Here is a 24,399-nt window from a genome sequence, read left to right as displayed (position 1 = left end):
TAGAATATTTTTGTTTTTATTATAATCTTTCGCAAGAGAAAAAGGAAAGGAAACAAAAAACTGACGAACTGATTACTATTGGGATCTACCGTCAGATCAACTTCGATTCCAAAACGGATGTCTGATCGCGGAACTACACGGAGACTTTTTAAACGCGCTCTCCGGAAAGCGGGAGAAATCGGATTCTTGAAGGAAATGCGAAGTGACGTTTTTTTGTGACGTCACTTTTCGCGGAGAAAACTTTGATCAACTGGAGAATTCGACAACACATGAAGACACGTCGTATATACACGAGATACCATATCGTTGTTTTTCTTTTCTTTTTTTTTTTACAAAAGATACAATGACTTTTACAGAAAGTTTAGCTCGGTTTCACACGGATCTTGCGAATGTCAAGATTTTTCGAATTTTCATTCGCGCGTGAACACGACGAGCCGGTGCGCGTGAGAACTGAGGCTAAAGTTCATGCAAAACTCATCGGACTCGTTGCGGATTGGAGAAATTTATTTCGAAAATTACGTGCAAGTGCGTGAGAGTTTCAACGTGAACGGGGGAGAAACATCTGCGAAACATCGATGACTTCGGAATTCTTCGCTTTTTTTCTTTTTACTTTAATTGGTAAAAACTGACTAAGGTAAAGAGACAGAGAAAAGGAGAGGTTTGCAGGCGACAAAAGAAAGAGAGAGAGAGAGAGAGAAAGAGCTCGCTACGAGGTAAGAGAGGTATGCTTCCTTATGTATAAATTAGAATGGCGTCGCGACACACAGCATCAGCGACGGCGGACGTCTTACGCGTGCCTTCACGAGATCTTATTGCGCCACCACGAGAACTTCATTTTCGGGCTGAGATATTGGAAACTGATAACCGACTGCGGAATGAGCGCGAGAATCGGTAGGAAGCTGCCGCAGCTGCGACTCTTCGGTTCCTCATCGGCGTTCTCCACCATCGTCGTCGCCGTCTTCTTGCTGGAAGTGTTCACGGTGGTGGTCGTCGCGGTCGTCGTTGCCGGCGTCGAGTACGGATACGGTGTCGATAGCGGATTGCACGTGATATGAATATCATCTGGATTCCACTTGTTATTCTCCGTGTCGACCGTGTATTTTTCCGCGATGCTTCGTCTCTTCTGCTTCTTCTCAGCGGCGACGCTCGTGTATCGCACGACGTCGTTCTTCTCAAGAACGTCGCCATTATCGAACTCATGTTTGAGAGATGATGTTTTCAGGGAAGTTTTACGATACACCTTGGATCGGGATGGTTTCGTCGTCAGCTGTGGCGACGATACCGAGCGAACCGTGTTGTCCACGCAGTTTTCGCTTTTCGGGATTGTGTTGTCGGTGACGCTACGATCCCGAAAAGCGGACATGCGTCGCGCAGGGAAAGATGAATGGTGCTCGTCGTCTCCGCTTCTCGTCGCCGCGTTGTCGCAGCGATCTCGAGAAGAGAGACAAAGAGGCACCAAGGAGAGTTGCGCTTCATTGGTCCCATTTTGTAGGACGAATGAAGCGTCCTTGAACCCTCAGCTCGGGAAGCGAGAGAAGAATGCGCAAGTCAAATCGTACTGCAGAAAACGATAATAGTGCACGTCGGTGCGCAACCACTCGCCCGAGCGATCCAGGTAACTCGAACGCTTCTCAAGCTCGCGCGGACATTTGGCCGCCGCTGATTGCTTGTTGGCAAAGATCGTCACAACGAACTTGTTGGGCTTGAAGGTATTCAGCACGCGGCGGATTATCTCGTTGTACGACGTCTCGGACACATTGCACTCGAACGAAACGTACGAAAACTCGGGTTCCGGTGTGATATGGATTGTCATATAGCTGCCCTAAAAATAAAAAGAGAAAACAAAGAAGATGATGTCTCCCGCGTTAGGGATATTGATAAATCAAAGTTTCCGCTCTAAACAGAACTCACATCTGTGGACAACCCGTTCATAGAATATCCGTATGGATCGAATAGAAAGTCATCTATGAGCATATTTGGAATGATCCTATCGATCCCTGATTTTCTGGTCGCCTCCTCGGCGGACGAGCAGACTTCTTTGGTAAAGATTGACATTATGTCTAGATCCAAATGAGTCATAAGTATTTCCAGAGTTTGATCTGGCTCCGGTGGATCCTGTACCGGCTTGTCGCGGATCAGCACGTACAGATACCAGCACTCCTTTTCAGGTGAGCCCATGCGATACGCCATGCCGTCTAAAATATAACAAAATTTAAATGTTGTTCGATCTTAAACATCAATAATACGAGAGAAATCAGATTAAGATTTTGTATGAAACTAGAGAGTATTATAAGAATTACCACCAGGGAAAAGAGATTCCAAGAGAGCAACTTCTTCGTCAAATGTCTGATGTGGCGAAATCTGGAGTTCTGGTTTCTTGTAATTCTTTCGGGAATAGAAAACGCTCTAGAACAAAAGAAAATACGATTAATGTCTTTTCTGCGCAAAAATTTTGTTAAAATATATAATGCGAATCAGAGCAGTTTTATATGAATACAACGTCTACTATAAAAATAAAGCATCGATATACTTAAAAAAAAAAAGAGTTAAGAATGTTTTCTAATTTAGACTGCCTTTGTGATCTAATCGATTAAGAGTTGTTGTCTGGTTACATATATCTCAGATATTTTTATAAAATATCCAGATATACCGTAGCATGAAAAGATGGCAGTTGGGTTTGCGAGTTAACGCCGGGAGGAAAAGAAACGTAATGAGAAATTTGACGAAGCGCGATAAGATTCACTTGATCGGAAACTGTTCTCACCTGATTGTTTATTCGACGATACAGATATATCGACCGAAACGTTTTTCAAGTGAGAGAAAGAAAGAGAGAGAGAGAGAAAGAGAGAGAGAGAGAGAGAGAGAGANGAGAGAGAGAGAGAGAGAGAGAGAGAGAGAGAGAGAGAGAGAGAGAGAGAGAGAGAGAGAGAGAAGAGAGAGAGGAAGCACAGGTATATTGCGAGATAGGTGAGATCAATAAATCAGGAGGAGGCAGAGAGACACGTTTCCCCTGGGGAGAACACGTATAGTCTCGCGTTTCTTATCTGCGCACACTAGGTCAAGTTATATAGCTAAGCCACATTCGCGAAACTGAACGACGAAGTAAAACGGCGGAAGCTAATCCTCTCCATTTAGTCGCTTACATGCTCAATGTCAACGTACCGAAAATAGACGCACATATTATCTCCACGTAGATTTTTTATTACGCAAATTAATCATTTTGATTATTTATCAATTGATTCCTTTTATATTTGTATTGTTTAGTGGATTAGAGTAGAAAGGGCGTATATAAATGACAAGTGTGTGTGTGCAGATATAATCGATTAAAAATTATCGAATATAAAATTTATGGAATACAAATAAGACGTAGTAAATTCTCTGAGACACAGTTGAAACAATTTGAGTCATTTTCTATATTCAGACAAATTTAAAAATTTTGAAATTGAACTGTTTTCTCTAATTGACAAAATAGCTAAAAAAAATGTGTCACTGCAAATTATATCTTCATGTTTTATAAGTTTTGGGAAACCAGTTTTAAGTTATCTTCTCAGAAAAAAAAATTTAAACGGATTTTCTAATCCGCACAAATTGTTAGGCACTTGTTTACAAAGCGTTATGGAGTGTTTGTTTTAATTGTTACGTAATTTCGTAAGCAAACAAACAAATACACACATTGCAATTTCACAACGAAAAAATAAATAAATTTCCGATCAAAGTCTTTGTGTACAATCTTGCTGCGGGTATCTACGCCATGTCCTTTACCTCAACATCGTCGAAACCGGTGTACTCCGCGACGAGCTCCAGGAGTGGCTCCAAACACTGCAGAGGTGTGGTGGTGCCGCAAGTCTTCAGGATAAGTCTGCGTTTGGATACGAACATGCTGCTCTCGCTGCGGATAAGATAAACAATCGTGCGATTAGCCATTGTTGCTAAGTGTACGACGAAGCATTTAATCTGTTTTTTTTTTCTTTTACACTCCGCAAAGTTTTCCGCCTTGATTCGTAATACGAATTCACGCGAGACACATTCTACCATTAATTAAATCTCGTTAAATGCGAGTTTTATCCGTCGGTTTTGATATTTTTCATGAAAAAAAAATTTTTTTATTCTCATAAAGTGTTTTTCCTTTGTTAAAAAAAGTTAAGTAGAAAAGTTCTGGACCACGTACTCGTGATGTTCAATTAATTAGGATTTATTGATTAACGTGTGTGAGCCATGCGCTCTGATAGACGCGCTTATGTATACCTATTATCAGAGGTTTGCGCAATTACTTAAATCAATACTTCCCAATTAATTAAACATCGTGGAAAGAAAAATATGTTCGGCACAATTGTTTGCTCAGTACGGAATAACGCCACGTGTATAAAAAAACACACTCTGTGCATAATCTCGATGCGCCAATTTCCCCTAAATTCAGCGGATAAAGCAATTATTACATTATTACCAGACAATTGTTACAATACATTAACAGTTTTTATTTCCTCGGCAAAAACATTCGAGACAATAATTGTAACAAAATATATATTTAAAATGTATGTTTTTCTTCTCTCTTGCGTCACTCGTTTTGTCTTTTCCTCAATTTTCCTCAATTATTACACATGTTGATGAAACACACGATGTCAAAGAACGACGACAAAGAACTGTCATAATCGTGAAGACTATATTCGAGCTGTGGTTTAGCAAAAGTCGACGAAGAATGAAGGATATTATAAGATATTTACTTGGCTTTCGTTGCTGTTGCTATTTTTGGACTATGCTTCAACTATTGGACGAACGATACGGAAGAAACATTGAAAGAGATATTTGCAAATTCTACAATTGTACATAAATACGTGCTGTAAATATTATGTTATGTCACATCGTTTTATTACGTCAATAGGTGTGTCTCTATGATATTCACTTCTTCACTCACAGATTAACTCACAGATAAATACTTCTGATTATGCTAATTTCTCTCTCTCTCTCTCTTTCTCTCTTTCTCTCTCGAACACAGAGCATAATTTTTATTTGTTGTTTTAATACAATGAAAATTAGAATCTTTATTTATCGGGGTTTCTCTTCTCAAAATATTTTCACTCAAATTTGTTAAATAAATTTTCTTACATATTTTAAGTTAATTTTTTCACATTTATTTATTTCGAATTCAATATTCAGATCGGATCGAATTTACTACAGATCAAATGTAATCGAGTTTCGTACGCGCAATAATTGCATTTCCATTTATTCGTTGCAACTATCTGAATGAGTGTAAGCATCGTAAAAACTTAAAATAAAAATAGATCGCCTAGGGTTATCGGCGATAGACGTTGACCCTAAGATTCGTCAGAAAGACCAAAAAAAAAAAAAAGGGAAAAAAACGATAACGCGCGCGCGTGTCTTGCTAATGTGTGTTAAGTGTGTAAAATTAAAGTTGATAACGCGTTGAATACACGTTACATAGGTTCTAAAAGATATCTGTCACTTTTCCGATAAAAGTAACAAAAAACTTGAATAAAAAAAAAATCTCGATTATCCGTCCAAGTTCAATCCGTGCGAACAACAAAGTGCGCGTCGCGTATCTAATTTTATTAAAATTTGTAATTAATCAACGGAAACGATTCTTATCAACTTGACCTTTTCTTCTTGCTTAGCTCTTCTCTCTGCTTATCTCGATCTATTTTCACATATTTACACGTATAGGAAATTGATAAAATTTTTCTATCTAGACAAAATTATCGCTCGTACTTTTTGTTCAAACCAATAAAGCACGTAATAAAACTCCATTTATCTATTAATAAACCAAAATAATAAAATAATAAAATTTTACTTCGATTTCGCAATCTCTCGCACTTAACATTTGACACGTGTGCTATTTTGTTCTATCACATAAAAGAGTTTACAGCATTAGTTTAATAAATATCAAGGTTAAAACTTTTTTTTTTCCAAATAAATCTTATCTTCGCGCAAGCCTGACAGATAAAATGGAAATCATTTTGCAGATATGAGAATTCCAAGAACGTGTTCGGTTCGAATGTGTCAATTTCGCGCAAGACTAAATCTCTCTCTCGTCGACGAGCGTGTCAATTGTTTCAGAATAAATCAAATCAAATGCCATTTGCGCTAATAAAAACAGTACACAATAAGTAGAGGACTTCCAAAAGCTAACAGCCTCTGACTTAAAAAAAATCACTATGTAGCCAATATGAAAGTTAGTTTTTCTTCCATAAAAAAAAACAAATCATCAAAGTCAAGATATCGAGCATTGCAACTGATGCTTTTCCTCATTCAATAATTAGAAGTGACAATTTTTAAGAAACAAATAATGACTTCATGTTTATTTCAGATAATTTCCAGTGAATTTTACTTCCAAGAAATTTAAATTCTAACTTCCCTTCTTAAGCGAAAATTACCTGTTTCTCCGGCATAGAGCAATAGCAGGAAAAACATTAGAGCCTTCATACAATTGATGGAAATAAATATTCGGTTACTCAGCGCAGGATCCAAGAGTGTAAAATTAAAACTTTCTTCTTAGCTCTTGGGTAGCAGCGAGAATTTCAAGTGAGAAACAAGATAACAGTCTTGTGAAAACAATATCCCTTGCGACTGGATCGTATTTCCGAGAGAGAAAAAAAAAGAAAAAAAAAACATTTGTCACATGTGTCGAGGAAACAATCGAAAGTAAAATTTAAAAAAAAAACTGAGCGCTGTACAACAAAGGGCCAAAATTATCCTATTGTCCCGAAAAAAAAAAAAAAAAAAAAAAAAAATCATAAAGTTCTGCCTTTCCCATTCGGGACAATAGACCACACAGAGAACCTATGAATGAAGAATTTGACATATTATCACGGTATGCTCTTTTTCGCAGAAGAAAAGAAGCGGTCGTTGAACTAACAATACCGTTTGAAGAAAGTTCTGTCTAGACGGCCGAAAATTGTGCGGCTGTTTTATTTGAATCTTTTCGCCGACACAGAAAGAAAAACCAACCGTTGGTCTGCGCTTACAAAGAGAGTTACAATTGGAAAACTTAGCATTGTACAGACACGTTAAGGCGAAATGAAGAGAAAAAAGAAGAAAAACAAATGAGAACAAACAGAGAGATGCGGCTTGTATATAGACTTGCACGTAGAGAAGCGAAGATTGCGAATTGAAAATCGATATTCGATCAATGTGAAACGAGACAAATCCGAGATCACGCAAATCACTCGGATTCTGATCTCGAATTCGCAATTTTCGACGACGCGGTCCGACACGAGTCACCTCGGAAGGCGCAATTCGCGCTCAGGGATGAAACTGCGCGGGCAAGTGTCACCTTGACCATATTTATTTATAGGGGCAGATCAACAGCGGTAGCAGCAGTAGGCGGGCAATGGGTCGACCGCGCGCACCCTCGAATATTCTGGAACCAGGGCACGTCGTGTCCTGCGACATCGTCGTCGTCGTCGTCGTCGTCGTCGTCGTCGTGACCGGCCGGGCCGGCCCGGTCCGGACGGTGGCACCTCTTCTCCATCAAAACAATTCGATATATCGATTAACCGCACACAGATACACGGGTGAGTGCCACATACGCTCGCTCGCTCTCTCTTCTCGGAACGCCCCTCTCGAAGTCGCTCTCAAACTCGCCCTCGCGCGTCACGAAAAATTGCGCCGTTGCTGCCTGCGTCGTCGTCGCCACCCCCGCGCACAACCCCTCGCCTATATTCTGTTTGTACGCAATTCGAGCAGGTTTAATTCGCAACGTGTGCGGATTTTTTGCATCCGTGCGTCCTAAAAATGCGATTCTAGCTAGAGGATGAGAATAAATATTAAACACGTTTTTTTCATTTATACGGATTGGTTTTTGCCGGATTGTCGACAATATAAAACAAATTGTGACAAAATATTTTACGAACATTAGTATCTCTAAAAGGCACAAGTTTTTGGTCGAACAAGAAAAAAATTATTGTCACTCTGATCGGAGAACTTTAATGAGCGCTACCAACAGAGAAAAGGCTCGACACGCCAATTGACGCGAATCGAACTCTATATTGTGCGTCTTTCTATGTGTCAAGGAAACATGTCTTCTAAAATTTTATAGTTTATTTTAGTCGATATGTTAAATAATACACAAACATGCGCTCCAATAAGACTTTTCAATATACTCGATACGAGAAAATGTATTTTTGATATATTTATAATGGTACTTCTTCATATAGTAATTAGTAAAATAGCTTTTTTCTTCTCACTTCTCTTTTTTTATATCAAATCTATGATAAAATCCATATCTATGATAAAAACGATTAATGACTAATCTGACGCAACAAAATACCTGATAAAATATCTGACGTATCGCAATTCCATAAACACGCATGTATATAATATACATGTTTTAAACAATTGTTTATGTTTTGTTTTTCCTTGAGATATCGCTCTAAATAGCAAAATTTATAAATATATACAAACTCTGACTCGCACACGTACGGACCGAGTAATTTTTCGAACAAAACTTTCGAAATTTGTACTTTTTAATCAAGTTTTCAAAATAACTGTTTCAAAATGTCTCTAATCTAAATCTAAATCTAAGTATTTTTCTTTAAGAATATCAGAGCAAGCTGCGTTATACGTAGTTTTTTTTCGGAATCGAATCCACGACCGCGACATTTCCGACAACAAAGACAGAAAAAATTGCAGAAAAAATTACTTAATAGCTACACAGAACGCAGATAGTTCGAACTGAGTTGTGAAAACGTTTCCGAGAAGATTATTATGTTCCGTCTCTCTCTCTCTCCGTTCTCTGTATGAAAACATAAACCGCGATACAGGAAATTTGATTCGTGTTATGCGGACTCTCTCAATCTGACATAATCTGTATTGTGTATGGATTAGAGCCTAGACAGAATATCTAGTAGAACTCACCTCAGAACATACGCGTCTACTTGATCGCTTCGACAAAAACTGATGATCTCGCAGCGAACTATCTTCAGCAAGGATTCCCATTTTTGTCTGCAAAACAAAAATTGCTCGATTAGATTCATCGTTGGCGCGTCGATTACTAAAAAAATACGTGTATCAAACAAACATCTCAAAACGTTAACATAGAGAAATCCATTATTTTAGAATTTACAGAATTTGTAAACTGTACAAAGTCGTGTTTCTCTCGTTTGTGATGAGAAGTGGGTAACACAGCAATAGATCACTTTTTCCGTGTTTTCGAAAGTGTTTAACTTTGGATCTATGTATCGCATCTGAGACAGACAAAATTTATGATATTTACTAAAACATTTATGATATTTACCTTTAGATCTGTAAGTGCAATATTTTTAGTCGTCTCCAAAAATATCTCAAAACAAATTAATCTACTGTTACTCCCTCCTCTAATAAGTCATTTTAAACGTTTTCTCATTTACATATACACGACCTTGATTTACTTACAAATAGCATGCGTTATTGAAAGATGATTTTGCGATTATCTCCGTGTTGTATGTGTGAAGATTATATCGATAATTTCTCGCGATCTCTTCGTCGCGGGCAAAACCCCGATTGATCTTGATGACGATATCAAGACGTCAAGAAGAAGAGACACATCGTCGAGAAGCGCGAAGGAGATTTTCGCGCATCTCTCCCGGGAACGTCGGAATTTCGGACTGACTCGCGTCCGCGCGCGGATTGCCTCTCATCTTCTCGCGCGGGCCGGTGTGTTTCGGCTTCTAAATTTATTGTCGCCGTAATATGCGTAAAACTAAATAGCGCGGTGTGTGTTGGACACACACGCTTCTCTCGTCGCGGCCGGTCTAAGAGCTTCCTAGTGGAAGGTTCAACGACACTTGTGTGTGATGTGGTTGCGCGTAAATAACTGCAACAATCAGAGATCCCGACGAGACTCCGCGCCGTTATCAATCGGCGGTTACATAATTGGCGCCGCATCGAGCGGCTAGAAATGCCGTGTGAATGAAAGTTCAATGAATTTTCACATCTCTTATCTTTTCCCTGTTCTGATTATCTTCCCCTCCGATTACAAGCCGCGGATCGTCCCTCTCTCTCTCTCTCTCTCTCTTTCTTGAAGTATCTCTTCTCGGATAGTTTTTACTTGTTTCCACCGAAGAGGAAGCGAATTCTTTGAGACTGTCGTCGCGGGCGAGAGATTGAAGCGTTAATGAATGAAAAGATAAAATTACACCGATACCGCCGCGCCGGTCAGACTGTTAAGCTCGCTCCGAATATGGTTTTTTATTTTCGATTCGCACGGTTCTTTTTTTACATCCAATTTTTCTTTTAGATTCGTTATAAAGATCAGTCAATATTTATATATATATATATTCTAATCTCTCGGATCAAAGCGAGAAGATTCAACAAATTTCCCCCCGATAGCGTCTTATCTCTTTTTTTCTCGTTATCGTCTTCTCAACAATTTTTCGCACGCTTATCTATCTCTCTCTCTCTCGTCTTTAGAGATTGGTAGGTCGCGGACAGAGATTTGGATTATCGATGAGTAGAAAGATACGAATCTGGTGACATTATTATTTTGGATCGTTCAAACGTACAATCGGTGCAATGTTTCGTCGTGAGGATTTTTTTGCGTTTCAAAAGACTAAATCTCGGACAATTGAAGCGACGTGAAGTATACCGTCACACTTCAAAACATACTCCGACGTAAATTCGAAGAAATGTAAAAAAAAAAAAAAATAAAAAATAAAAAATTGCGTTATAACGCCACATTTTCCAGAACTCCATACTTTCAATAATATCTCCGATACGTATGTCTCTCTGTCTCATTAAATGCGGAGAAAGAAATTTCTCATTTGCCGACTTCCATCGTCGTCGACCTCTGATCCCTGGTTTCTTGCGAAATTTTCGGACGGGCTTGCGTGTCTGTTCGGACTTTTTTTTTCAGAATGAACATTGCCCGCTCCCTATAACACGTACCCCGATATGTCTCGCGGTGGTGTAGGGATGATTAGTTTTTATTTTTTTGAATGATTAATTAGAAGGAATACCGTGCACACGGCCACGCGCGCGACATCGACCGGGACGACGAAAGGCTGGGTAAAACGCGAGTTCCTAACAATCGACGCCGGCGCGTCTCGTCGCTGTCCCATCCTGGGCCAGCCGGCGTCGACCGTCATCGGCCTCTTTTTTTTTCGCGAGGTAAAAGAAGAAGATGACGAAAAAAAAGGTGAAGGTGAAGAAGGCGGGACGCCGGCTAGTCGCCGATATTGCTTACCGCGGTATCTGACGCAGATCACCCTGATGCTGCTGGAGACCCTTCGAGCTGGTGAACCAGATTTCGAGGAGCTTCTCAACACCCTCGAAGAACTGGGTGTCTGCGCAGTCGTCGTTGTTGGTCTCCGCCATCCTCTTCTCGCCGTCCGCGGCCGTGAACACGTCCACGAGAGGTTTTCGCGGTGCACGCGACGTGTATTTCCCCGTGTCTTTCTCCAGCCTACGTTCCCCGCAACTTCGCAACGTGTTAAGTTTCTTATGCGACGCACCGATCGACTTGAAAAACTACGAATATACACGAAATAAAATCTGACCAAAGACTATTCAGTGGTGTCTTGAGCTCACACTTGCGGATCGTTTGACACGCACCACGACGGATTACGGAAGAATACTGACTGACGGACAGACTTTTGCCGGTGCTGCCAAGCACGCTGCGCCACCGCCAGTCCAAGTCGTACTCGGCGCGCGTTGCGATGTGGCGCCTTCATGCGACGTCAAAGCGAAAACTGCAAACACTGCCGACCGCCGCTAGATCAGCGGTGAGATCGCGCTCGCGATCAGCGGAATCGCGCCAGCGGGATCAAAAACAACCGACGGGGATCAAATCGACGAAAAGCGAATTCGATCGGTTCAGTAGGAATAAAAAAAAAAAAAATTGCAAACAAATAAGCTTTGTCATTTTTTTACAGCGGCGTAACAATATCTACATATGAAATTGCAGCTTCATTGTTAAGATAATTATTGAGATATTATTGGTGCAACATTTGTGCATTACTCTCGCAGCTGGTAATTTGTACAAAGATTTCGTATATTTTGGTTTGCTATAGAATTTATATCGTCTTACTTTGTGTATATAAAATTGTTATATACAGCACCACAGTACATAATATAAGTAAATATTACCACATTTATACTGTACATATATATACTTGAGAAAATGGCAGAGTTAATCTTTTGGCACAGACTTCTTCACTTTGCGCCGTTTCGTATTCTCGGCGGCGCTCTTTTTGTCGTTCTTCTTCTCGGGTGCGGCGAGGTTCCGTTTTCGTTTCTTCATTATCGGCTTCTTCACCAAAACGTTTTCGTCCATCGGCTTGATCACGTGTCCGATCTTGGTGGTCACTGACGGTTTGATCAACTGTAAATACGCGTTCTCCGCGACGAAGGTTCTGCTGATGGGAGCTCTGAGACTCGCTTCGAAGTCCGCGACTTTCGTGAACGGGTGCGGCAGCTCGTCCACGAGATGTTTCTTCAATTTCTTGTTTTCGTGCTCGAAGATGATCAGATTGCCCTTGTTCTCTTCCTTGCGCGGCGCTTGTTTCGGAACGTTCATTATGATCATTTTGCTCTTTCTTCTGTTTCTGTTTCTCTTTCTCTTCTTTTTATTTTCCTCCACCGCCGGTCCTCCCCAGCTTCCCCATCCGGGTAATTTCAGATCGAGTTCTTGCGGCGCATTTTTATTCTAAAATTATTTAACACAATTAGTATTTAACAAGTTTTTAATGTAAATGTAACAATAAAGTGTGTAATAAAATTGATTTACATACTTCCGCCTCTTCCTTCTCTTTTCTGAATTCCTCGATAACGTCGTCGTCGGCGAACGCCTCGCTCATTATTTTGCGTCTTTCTTCATCATCATCCGGCTCACTGTTCTCCTCCTCTTCACCTGTAGCAATGTCCGGCAGTTGCGTGTGTAAGTATTTCGGTTTGATGTTCAAATACTTGTTCGGATCTATCTCCGCTTCCTTCTTCGTTCTTTTCGTCAACTCTTCTTTTAGGTCCTTTGTTATTTTCACATTTGTTCGACTCCTATAGTTCTGCGCGCTGTCTTTGCCGGTTGTTTCCTCCAAAGGCTCATCAAAGGTAACTTTTCGTTTAGTGTTGGTGAATTCGAGATCTGGGAAGTAATCTTCTTCCTCTTCCTCATCTTTCTCCGGCTTTTTGCGTTTTTTTGTTTTGTTCTTAACAACAGAAGAATTCGATTCACGTTTGGACTTCGTAACTGTTTCTTTTATCTTTTTTACCTTTTTCTTTTTTTCTGATTCTGCAATAAAAAATATGTTAAATCTTTTTTTTTTTGTGATGAGTAGATATAAAAGTTTTTTTTTTTTTAGTAAAAAATACAATATATATGAAATAAAACTAAAACAAATTCCGAATAATACCTTTTTTGGAAGAAGACTGCGAGTTTTGCTCAGCATCTACGACGTCTTCGCTCGTATTTTGCTGACACTTGCGTTTTGATTTTGTAGGTTTTTTGTTAGCAGTATTATCTACATTTTCTGTATCTACATTATTACCTTTTTTGGAAGAAGACTGCGAGTTTTGCCCAGCATCTACGACGTCTTCGTTCGTATTTTGCTGACGCTTGCGTTTTGATTTTGTAGGTTTTTTGTTAGCAGTATTATCTACATTTTCTGTATCTACGTCATTTGTATCTACATCATTTGTATCCACATTATCTGTATCCACATTATCTGTATTGTAAAAAAATAATAAGTAGATTTTTCATAAAAACAAAAGAAAAAGCAAAACATAAAATTACAAAAGGAATTTGATATACAAATAATATGTACCTTTTTCATCAGAACGTGATTGCTGTTTAATTTCTGACTGTTGTTCAGCTTCTTTCTTATGCTTTTCTGTCCAGTATTGTCGATAACTTTTGATAAAATTTTCGACATCAGATTCAGTTTTTGTCCAAGGATTATCGTTGTCTTTATTTGGATTTGAAGGAAGTTCATCTTCTTTATCCTCATTCTCGCTTTCACTATCATTCCTCCTCACTTTCTGCGTTAATTCCTTACTGATCGCAAGTTGCTCTGCAAGTTCTTGTCGAACCTATCAAAACAGATTACATCGTTACGTTGTTGTTATCGTCTCAAAATAATTGTAAACAAAATCCAAAGTTACGAATCAGAAAAAAACTCACGTCTTTGTTATATTTGGCTCTGATTTGTTTATTCTTGGCCCAGTGACCTGTGTTTCTGTGTCTCAAAGTCATTCTTTCTTCTGCGCGGACTTTGTCCAATTGATTCAATTTTTCTAAGGCTGCCTGCGCATCAGTCGTTTCCAGTTCTTTGAACTGTTTTATTTGTTGTTTAACTATTTGCTTTCGCTGAATACGATGGAACTTTTTGCTCTTTATTTTGCGCTGACGAGATGCCTTTGCCTCTTTGTATGACTACAAAATTGTAAGCTCTTACAATTTCGATTTTGTTTTAATATTTATATTATTTATAAGTAAATTATTTCTTAGTCTCATTAAGAATTTTTCTTAAATAATGGTTACTAATGATTTGTGTGTTATCTTTTCATACCTGCTGGGCTCTTTGCTTGGCAGCTTCCTTTCTCTTCAGAATCAACTCTTTCATTGTCACTTTGAACTTCTCTTCTGGATTTTCTTCTTCTTTTTCTTCCGTCTGTATGCCATTTTCCTTATCTATCTCCTCCAACTTCGTCATCAGATCAGATTTTACTCTAAATCTTTTCAGAAATTCTGCAGTGGGAGATTCCTTTATCTTTCCTATGTGTTTCAATGGAAAGGAAAGATGATCGGCAGTTCTATTTTTAGCAATTATGGCGTTCCATTTTTGCAAGTCTTTTTTAGTATTTTCAAAGCCAACTGTCCTTTTTATCTAAAAAAATTCAGATTTTTATGATTTTTCTTGTTTCTTCAATTGCCAATTTTGAGATTCTTATATACATTAATACAAGTAAAGTAGAAACAACACAATACCCTTTCAGCAGTTGGTTTTTCTAATGGTTTTGGAAGAACTTTTGTCTTCTGTTGGAGATATCTAAACCTTTTGGTAATGTTGCTTTGATATCCTTTCTGTCCTAAAGATTTGACCAAATCTTGTGGATGTATCGCATCTTTGTCGGTTATGGCGCTTTTTACCAAGTGAAACTCTGAAACCTGCAGAGTAGGTTCACTTCTTTCTGCCTTTTTTACTCTACAAAGAAACAATCAAAGTCTCAAGTATTCAGGTGTTTAATATATGCATCTCTTCTTCATTATTATTTATTCAATTGTACCTTTGTCCTTTGTCAAGCTTTTCCACCGCTTTGAGCAATTTTGAATGATGTTTAGACACAATTTCTCCTTCGCTGTCGTCACTTATGTTGGAGTTGTCGCTCATGTTGGCATTGTCACTCATCTCTGGTGTCTGCAAAGATGTTACATAGCTTGATTCGACTTTTTTGTGGCTCAAACATACATCCATACATCATTAAATTTGCACTGACTCTAACCTAACTTAACCTAAATAAATCTAATTGCTTTTCTTGCGAAGGAAAGTATATTAAGATCTCTTTAAAAACTGAAGACACATTAAATAATATATTTAAAACATTCTTTCATTGCGCACATGTTTACAAGTGAGTTTATAAATCTTTATCTTCAGTCCCAGTTCTTCAAGTTTTTGACACATCTAGCAATTATGGTATAATTGGTATATAAATTACCGGCTTCTTCTCGACGTTCTTTTAAATTTCCTTTACGTATTACCTCGAATACGTAAAAACAACAATATTTCACTCCTCTTTCTTCAAATCTCGCCGGAACGAGCACATGTGTGTACACTGACAAAAACTAAATCGTACCGTGCAAAAGGGAATGGTTCTCTTTCCACAAGTTCGTCTTCGTCCGTCACCGGTCTGCCAATGGCATCTAGTAGCAATCAAATGTAATTGGCTCGTACTTCAAATCCAACCAATCGCAATAAATTGTTACTTAGGCGCTCGAGTGAGCGGTTGTGATTCTGAATGCAAGCCAATAGCAGTCGAAAGAGAAAAAGGCAACGGAGGAGGAAGAAACGCTTCTTTCCTCACACGCAGTGACTAGTAAGTTCTTATCTAGTGGGGTGAAGGTACCGACGCCGATTTGTTTGAGTGGTGTTCACAATTTTCGGACTAGAAGAAATTCTTTTATCAATTTAATCGCAGTAAATTGTTATCATTACTCGATTATTGACAAATATATCAACTTATTTTTCTTCTTTATCGCGTGAATTTGCACGGCAAGATTTGGGCGAAACTGTCAAGTAAGTGTGATTCGACGCGCATGTGCGAGGAACGCGGCCAACCAGGCCACTGTTTTATCGTCGCAAACAGTAGCGGCTAGCGAGAGGCGGTGCAAACAGCTGATTTTGTTCTGCGTGCGGTTTTCGCGTACGAAGCACATGTCCGTCGCCCGATAATCCGTCGCGTCAGATCTTCGAGTCTTCTTCGCGTCGCGCAATCGGTTTTCGGAATCGAGTTTAACTGGTGCGCGTGGTCGCGCGCGATCCAACGATCGTTGATATTTCGAACACCCGGCGTCCGGGAGATCGCGCGAGCGAGATTGCACCACCAGAGAGTTACGTGCGATATGAGCAGCGTCCGGCTGTGACCGCTGTAATTCTTTTCTAGTCGTCTTCTTTTCGCGCTTTTCTCGTTATCGTTGTCGTTGCTGGATCGAGGGGAAAACATGGCCGATCGCGATAGCGCGTCTGAGAGTGACTCGAGTTCGATCGACGGCGGACCGATCATGATGCCGCCGTCACCGGTAACGCGCGAGCAACTGCAGAAGCGCATCGAGTCTCTGCAGCAGCACAACCGCGTGCTCAAGGTCGAATTAGAAACTTACAGGATACGGGTGAAGACGCTGCAGGAGGAGAATCATGCCCTACGCAAGGCATCTGTTATCATAGTGAGTCGATCTTTTTCTTTCTTTTTTCTCTCCCGTTTCTTCGTCAGAAAAATTAATAATAGTTCGATAACAGCAGGATGATACGCAGGATTTGCGTACAAAAATTTTTAACTTCGTTGCTGTTTCCTTTTGTCGCAAGCGAGACGTAAATTGTACAAGACTTTTCTATACTACTTTGTTTCGTTATTTTACAGCAAGCAAAAGCTGAACAAGAAGAAGAATTTATTAGCAACACTTTGCTGAAAAAAATCCAAGCCTTGAAGAAGGAGAAAGAGACTCTGGCGCATCATTACGAACAGGAGGAAGAATGTCTCACCAACGATCTGTCAAGAAAATTGAATCAATTGCGACAGGAGAAGTGCAAGCTGGAGCAGACGCTGGAGCAAGAGCAAGAATGCTTGGTGAACAAGCTGATGAGAAAGATTGAGAAGCTCGAGGCGGAGACACTGGCCAAGCAGAGTAATCTGGAACAATTGCGACGTGAGAAGGTCGAGTTGGAGAATACACTGGAGCAGGAGCAAGAGGCGTTGGTGAACAAGCTTTGGAAACGAATGGACAAACTGGAGGCTGAAAAACGAATGCTGCAGATCAAGCTGGATCAACCGGTCTCGGATCCCACGTCGCCCAGAGAGATCAACAACGGCGACACCGCCACAAATCTGAGCACGCACATTCAAACACTACGAAGCGAAGTCGCCCGATTAAAGCACACTCTGTTGATTTCGCAACAAGAACGTAAGATACGCGACTTTTATTAAGTCGAGCAGAAAAATTAGCTCCGTACAAAGGTGAGTGATACAAATTTTTCTCGTTCGGCAGATACGGAAAAGATGAAGCGATACGTTAACGAGGAGAAGCAAATACGCGAGGAGAATCTGAGACTGCAGAGAAAGCTGCAATTGGAGGTTGAACGCCGTGAAGCCTTGTGTAGACATCTTTCGGAATCTGAATCCAGGTTAGTTGTTGTCGCAAAATTATTAGGAATGTGCGTCTGATTCGCGCGCTTATCCAAATCTGTGATCTGTTTGAACGTTTATTAAATTTAAGCTATATAAAAGATACGAAATTTCTTTTGCGGTACAACTGCGTTAAAATGAGCGATCGAGAGATTTGCCTTTGATATATCACGATAGACACGATTTTTGCAGCTTGGAGATGGAAGAAGAACGGCACTATAACGAAATTGTGATGTCGGGAGGGAACGTGAGGACTCGCACGGTGTCCAGTCCCGTTCCCTACAACCCTTCTCCTAGTTCCTCAAGACCATTGAGTCCAGGTAAGGTTCTTTTTTTTTTTTATGGAAATGCACGTGCAGATGCAATTGCGTTGTATTAAAGTATATACAAACTATCTAAACTTACACGTATATATACGTCATAAAACGTGATAATTAATTTATGTCGAGCTCCGTATTTTTGTAAAATATATATTTCTGCATGTCGGATATGTGGATACACAAACAAATATAATGAATTACATTGCATGTTGATCGAATGTCGCGATCTTTTTCAAATGTCCGATCAATGATTGATGGATGTAATGTTTGCCCGGTCACGTTGTGCCCGATAATAACGCTGAGAGATAAAATCGTCCCGTTGTTTCGAGTGAAATTTGTGAACTTTGTTTGACTGATGGTATCGCTGGCAAAAAAGAAAAACAATTTAAAAAATAGACGCTTTCGTGCTGAATGCACGCTTATCGATGTTTGGCGGATTTATGCGAGTAAGCGTTCTGTCATTAGGTGTTAACGTGGTAGGCTCTACGACCAGAGAGAATTTCGGTCGGTGTCACGCCTGCGGCCAGCCAACTGCCCTTCCGTTCGCCAGCTCATCGCCTCCGTCAGGGGTAAACTATCACACGTAGATAGTCCGTTAATTGATTAAATATTCACATAATTTGTTTTTCTAACGTCGTAACAATCTCTCCTCGGAATTTGCTTTGTCAATTGACGTCTGAAGTTATTGCCCGCCGATCGGACGAACAGTGGTAGTTAATATTGATTTATTTGCAAATATCTTTGAAACAGGGACACGTCGCGGCACCGTCCAGCAGGCGCACGTCGGACCGTTTCGTCAAACCAGCAATTCCGCCCACTATTGTGAGCCCCGGCGGTCCGCCGATCGTCGCTCCCAATCCCGCGGCGAACGTCACGGCGCCGAATTTGGGATCGCCGATGGACATCGCGAAAACATAAGTCTTCCATCCTGAGAAGAGGGGAACTCTCCGCGAATATAAACAAAAAAAACAAAAAAAAAAAAAAACAAAAAACCCCCTTTTTACATATTTTGCGCGCAAGATACTTCTCTCTAAACATTCGCGTCTCGGTGCTGAGAGAGAAAAACGCCGGAGATATATACGCACTTGATACGCAACGGCCATCGCGTCGGCGCTTCTTCTTCTCGAACATTTCCGTTCGTTCGATATTAAACACTTCAGCTCTAATGTGTAATATAACGGGCTATGGCTGAGATAACACGGGACTTAAAGATATTTCGATCTGAATGGCAGATTTGTAGATTTTAAACGGCTTTGCCTTTTGTCCGTAGGATCGATTTGATTTTCTTCTCTTACACGACGCGTACCGCTTTTCCTCAACGATTTCTTCACGACCATTCAGACGTGACTCCTTGTCGCATCACGCAATTCATATTGTTTGAGTGTTTCACGTAAAGAAAAAATAAAAAAGAGAAGAAGAAATAATGAGAAAAATTTAAAAATGTTGCTTCCAATGTTCCAAGTAATCACAATATAAATGTTGAACGCTGAGAAAAACAAACGTCGATTTAAACGCGACGTTTATTTGCGATATTACTGTAATTTTACTGTACGTCTTACGAACGTGAATACGAAAGTATTTAGAGTGTAGTGTGTCGCGATGTTTCACACGAGTTTAACAAAAGGTATTCAATTATGCATTTGTTTAGCTTTGAACCTGAGTGAGACTTAGCGTTTTCGGGGTTTTCCTAAGAGGCGGAAGCATAATTCTGCTGATTGGAAAAAATTTCATTAGCTCCTTCGCCGTGGATTGTCGTCAGATCTCTGCGAAAAAAAAAAAACAAAATACGCAAAAATCAGACGGAATCGGATTTCAGAATGAGATGGATCGGTCAAAGAGGCTTTAGAGCAGCATTTGTGTGTCCTCGCCCTGACGTTTCAAAGGGTTCCTCTTCTTGTACTCGCGCACCTAACAATTGAACGACAATTTTTAAAAAATTCAATGCAGATTTGCGAATTTAAAAAATAAAAAATAAAAAAAAAAAAAACATACGCACTCTTCGAAAGCTTAAGCATCTAAGTGTCCGTAAAGACATATATAATATATTTAAGCTAAATATATTTAATAATCGATCAATGTGTAAACCTTAAAAAAAAAAAAAAAAAAAACAACAACAAATATGTGCTCACGATATTTTTTAGTCTCATTGTTTTGAAAAAGTCTAGCCGTGTAAAATCCAATCTACAGATTTCTCGAAGTTTTACATCCTTATCCGCTTCGGTCTCTGTTCCCGAAAGTTTTTGGACGTCGAAACACTTTTGACTCGTCGAAAATTGCTTTTTTTTTTTTTTTAACGCTCGCGTTGCAAAGCGTTGAGATCTAGAATCTTCGAAGTTTTCTTGTCGGAGCCGCGAAAGTCTTCTTCGTGCGATTCGCAACGAGAGAAGCGAAATGCGACGTGTGTACAAACGACACACTTTGCGCACTCCGTTTGTTTGCTAATAATAACTTTGTTTTTTTTTTTTTTTTTTGTATTCACAATACGTGTGTGTTGGTTGGCGGTGTTGTCTGTTGCGTTTTCTTGTTGAATCGGACTTTGTAACATGTGTGTTTCGGGGAAACGCGCGCGAGATAAATCGCGTTCCCCAAAAATTCGGAAGACCAGAACGTTTTCATGTGTCTGTTTGTATAATATTTATAAAGTTTTGTTTCTGAAATGTCTCTCGTCTTTGCGCTTCGAGTCCTTCGAAACGAACTTTTGAAAAAATCGCGGAGTTCGGAGATCTTGAATATCTTGAGAAATTTTTCAGAGAGAGAGAAGCAACACCTCAAGGAGGAAGAATTAACATCCGTGTATGTGTGTATTTTTTTTCAGTCGGAAGAAAATTCTCAACGTCTCCTTTATATTACGTCCGGTCCTTACCACGAACAATCGCGATAAGAGAGAAGCTGAGAAATTTGTGACGTAAAAAGCACATGATATCAAAAAAAAAAAAAAAAAAAAAAAAAAAACAAAAACAAAAAAAAACAAACAAAAAAGTCGCGGTATAAAAATTTTATTCCCCTCCGTGCGGGAGAGCGATTTTCTCGCATTTCTTTCTCTTTGTGATTTCGTGATGATGCACGGCAGCTCTGACCGTTTATACAACATTTATAAAACTCTCCTGCGTTTGTATACAAATATATGTATATATACACATGTATATGTGTATGTGTGTACAAAACAAGTGTTTTGTGTAATAATTTATAGACGATACGCGAGATTCACACAGAAAGATCAAACCGTTGCTTATACGTCGATCGTATTGCGCATGTATAATGAATATACACTTGTGTGTATACTTGTTATACGTGTATAATACAGCAAAAAAAAAAAAAAATTTTATTATAACGTGAAAAGTTCTTATGAATAATTCTAATTAGGCAGATATGCTTCACAGCTGCATAGTATGTATTTTACTCAAGCTTTTATGAAATACACTGTCACGTTTTTGCTATTATGCGATGTCTTATTGTTATTTCACACGAGTCTCCTGAATTGTACACGTCACAACTATTCGTAAATACAATTAAGATTATATTTGATGTTTTCTATCCGAGAAGTGTTACGTGAATGATTTTTGGAAATTATTTTTATTATTTAATATACATATGTCTCTATCTCTCTTTCTTCTGTAACACAGAATTTTACACAGTTTTGCTGCGAACACTTTATTTTTAATTAGAGATAATGTAATAGCAGCGTATACTTGTAGAAAACGTAGAACGTAACTCTTGTAACATATTTCTATTTGACTTCAAAAATCAAAGCAAAATTCACTGCCGCGAAGCCTGAGAGCGGTCGTGAGTACACTTTACGTGTTCTCGCCCATAAAGGCTGCGACGTTTGTTTTTTTGTACATAATGTGTGAACTACACGAACCAATCGAGTGAATGAAAATGCTATCTTTCCGATTGATTTAGTTACGTACTCTGCCGCGCGCGTCAATTCGACATATTTCGAGATATCGCGCGTTTCGATTGCCGGGCAATTATGGCGGACACGTGACGCGAAACGCAACTCATTTGTTCAAATTTGTTTCGCATTTCTCGCAATTATTGTCGTCTTGCGCAAACATCGGTAATATGTCGAGTAAAGTGTCGAGTGTTTGCAGTAATACGCACTTGTCGCACACTTGCTGGTAATGCTTATTGGCGAGTTTTACGACGAAATACTGACCGTTTGCACGTGGCACGTGCGCAAGAAATACAACGTCGCGCGCGAAATAACAAATAGTGTGAAAAACTTTGTACTTTATGTACAAGTAAGTACATCTTTTTATATTATTAAAACGAATAAAAACAATATTATTATTATTATTATTATTATTATTATTATTATTATTATTATTATTATTATTATTATGTTTCGCGCTTCTACAGGTGTGCGAATACCGCGAGCTGCCGCGCGTATCTATTCGACGGATCAAACTGGGTGATTGTACGAGGGTGAAGTAAACAAAGTGTGAGCATTAGAATTAAGTAAGTTCTTCTTTTTTACATCATTATTTTCTGCTGTTTGTAAGTTTTATCTATATTTTCTGTTTCCTTAACACTATATACACATAAAAGCTATCACTATTATTACTGATACTACTTAGGCAAAAACTACAGAAGTTTGTGTATAGTATAAATAGAATCGTGAGTTTCAAATAGTTTTGATTGCCATTCTTTACAAACGACCTTTTCTTAGAACTGATAGAAGAGACTCTTCGACTAAATTTTATTGTTTATATATTAAAAAATAATAAATAGTTTCTATAATTAGTATAACAACACCTAATATCATGCCTCCGCAGAGAATTGCCAGTATTGGGATTACGTTACCTACATCAACTGGTTCGGACTCTTTATTTTCGTTTGTTTGCAATGAACCTCTCATATCTCTGAAGCGCATCACCATGCCGTTATTCAAGAATTTCTGTAAACTGAAACACACGATATCTCNTTACTTGAAATGACAAATACGAAGATTTTTTAAATAAAAGAACACAGAAATTACGTTTAAAATATTAGTTTTAAGTAAGAACAGTTCAACACTGATGGCCCAAATTTATTAAAAGCACTGTTTAATAGCGATTATTTACTTAAAAAAAGTATTATTTTGATCGTATCAATAATAAAGTTTTATAAGGGAAATCAAACATGCACACATGTGCAACATATACATGATACAATGTGAGTATACTTTTTATGACACGTACTGATGATTTATTACGCCTGTGTATTGGTTATCTTTAGAAAGAATCATTCCTAGGTTATTTACTGTTTTCATGCTAATACTAGATACTTTACATGGAATTTTTGTCTCCACGCTTTCCTTCAAAGTGTTCAGCATTAAATAAGCCACTTTTTCGTTACATATCTAGGAAGTGCGCGTAACGAATAAATAATAATTATACAACGATTAAATTTTTTAATTCTACGACGCATTGATACGACAATAGTGATTGTACTTGCAAGAAACCATCCATTATGAACGCCGGCAGGTCGCTTTCATTTTTCATTATTTTCATCATTTGTTTTGAGAAAGATTCATTCGAAGTCTGAAATACAAAATACTTGTGTAACGTAAGCCTTCAGTAATACATTGAATATTTGAGTACATACTGAATAACATGGCAGACATTATATATTTAGGTGTCGCACTACTTTAGTATTACGATATGTGTCTAATGCAATAGCCCTAACTTCGATTGTTTAAAAACCAAAGTAATAGTTTGAATGTTGAGTATTACATGAACTCACAACAAAAATGTCGTAATCGGGACCTTGAACTTTTAGCTTCATCAATTTTTTCGAGAAGGATTCCGCCAAACTCTAAAACGCAAAATCTTCTTGTAAAAATGATCAAATAATGATAAATTAGTCAACCTTAATAAAAACTTACTGCAACTACGTAATCGGGACCACCGCGTAGAATTATTAATTTATAAGTATCGTCGTTGACGATAATGTTCTCCCCCAATGTTTGAAAAGGCAGTACGGGAGTGCACGACGTTAGAAAACTAACTAATGCCGCTGAATAATATGCCATTATTAGTACTGACGTTACAAATATTGTGAAGTACGCAATTCGCATTGACGAACATTTTGGAAATTCTGGAGCACAAAATCAAAATTTATAAGTGTAAGTTTTATATATGTATACAACATTTATATATTTTTTATAAACAATAAATTTGTTTGAATAATTGAATATGTAGTGAAATATTATTGTGAAATGTTTAAGGAATATTTTATAAAGAGGTATTTTAGAAATTATTGTTTTAAAGTT

General features: G+C 38.8%; 3 protein-coding genes across 6 annotated transcripts; 1 reads left to right on the top strand and 2 right to left on the bottom strand.

Annotated features, from left to right (window-relative positions):
* Positions 1-1,499: 1,499 nt before the first annotated feature.
* On the bottom strand, positions 1,500-11,600 carry LOC109856431 (S-adenosylmethionine decarboxylase proenzyme). 2 transcript variants are annotated; one of them, XM_020431704.1, is made up of 6 exons: positions 11,177-11,600; positions 8,872-8,958; positions 3,763-3,889; positions 2,304-2,406; positions 1,912-2,195; positions 1,500-1,822 (listed from the first exon to the last, which is right to left on the bottom strand). In XM_020431704.1, the coding sequence occupies exons 1-6, from the start codon at positions 11,305-11,307 to the stop codon at positions 1,517-1,519; spliced, it is 1,038 nt and encodes a 345-aa protein (XP_020287293.1). In that variant the 5' UTR covers positions 11,308-11,600; the 3' UTR covers positions 1,500-1,516. The 2 variants fall into 2 exon arrangements, with proteins under 2 accessions (XP_020287293.1, XP_020287292.1); XM_020431703.1 differs by having other exon boundaries at positions 2,301-2,406; positions 11,177-11,597.
* Positions 11,601-11,857: 257 nt separating this feature from the next.
* LOC109856451 (U3 small nucleolar RNA-associated protein 14 homolog A) lies at positions 11,858-15,851 on the bottom strand. 3 transcript variants are annotated; one of them, XM_020431744.1, is made up of 9 exons: positions 15,781-15,851; positions 15,214-15,344; positions 14,915-15,131; positions 14,496-14,813; positions 14,108-14,359; positions 13,752-14,016; positions 13,341-13,652; positions 12,723-13,219; positions 11,858-12,637 (listed from the first exon to the last, which is right to left on the bottom strand). In XM_020431744.1, exons 2-9 carry the CDS (start codon positions 15,333-15,335, stop codon positions 12,122-12,124), a joined length of 2,499 nt encoding a protein of 832 aa, XP_020287333.1. In that variant the 5' UTR covers positions 15,336-15,344; positions 15,781-15,851; the 3' UTR covers positions 11,858-12,121. The 3 variants fall into 3 exon arrangements, with proteins under 3 accessions (XP_020287333.1, XP_020287332.1, XP_020287334.1); XM_020431743.1 differs by lacking the exon at positions 15,781-15,851 and adding an exon at positions 15,546-15,664; XM_020431745.1 differs by lacking the exon at positions 15,781-15,851 and adding an exon at positions 15,546-15,663 and having other exon boundaries at positions 13,476-13,652.
* Positions 15,852-16,020: 169 nt separating this feature from the next.
* On the top strand, positions 16,021-21,463 carry LOC109856452 (coiled-coil domain-containing protein 6). The gene is made up of 6 exons (XM_020431746.1): positions 16,021-16,867; positions 17,062-17,602; positions 17,687-17,822; positions 18,016-18,143; positions 18,609-18,712; positions 18,894-21,463. Exons 1-6 carry the CDS (start codon positions 16,646-16,648, stop codon positions 19,059-19,061), a joined length of 1,299 nt encoding a protein of 432 aa, XP_020287335.1. The 5' UTR covers positions 16,021-16,645; the 3' UTR covers positions 19,062-21,463.
* Positions 21,464-24,399: the final 2,936 nt, after the last annotated feature.

The sequence above is a fragment of the Pseudomyrmex gracilis genome, unplaced genomic scaffold (assembly GCF_002006095.1).
Source record: "Pseudomyrmex gracilis isolate BER0280 unplaced genomic scaffold, ASM200609v1 scaffold_119, whole genome shotgun sequence".
Taxonomy (NCBI): Eukaryota; Metazoa; Arthropoda; class Insecta; order Hymenoptera; family Formicidae; genus Pseudomyrmex; species Pseudomyrmex gracilis.
Note: the sequence above shows the minus strand (reverse complement) of the source record. Positions and strands in the feature narration are given on the sequence as shown.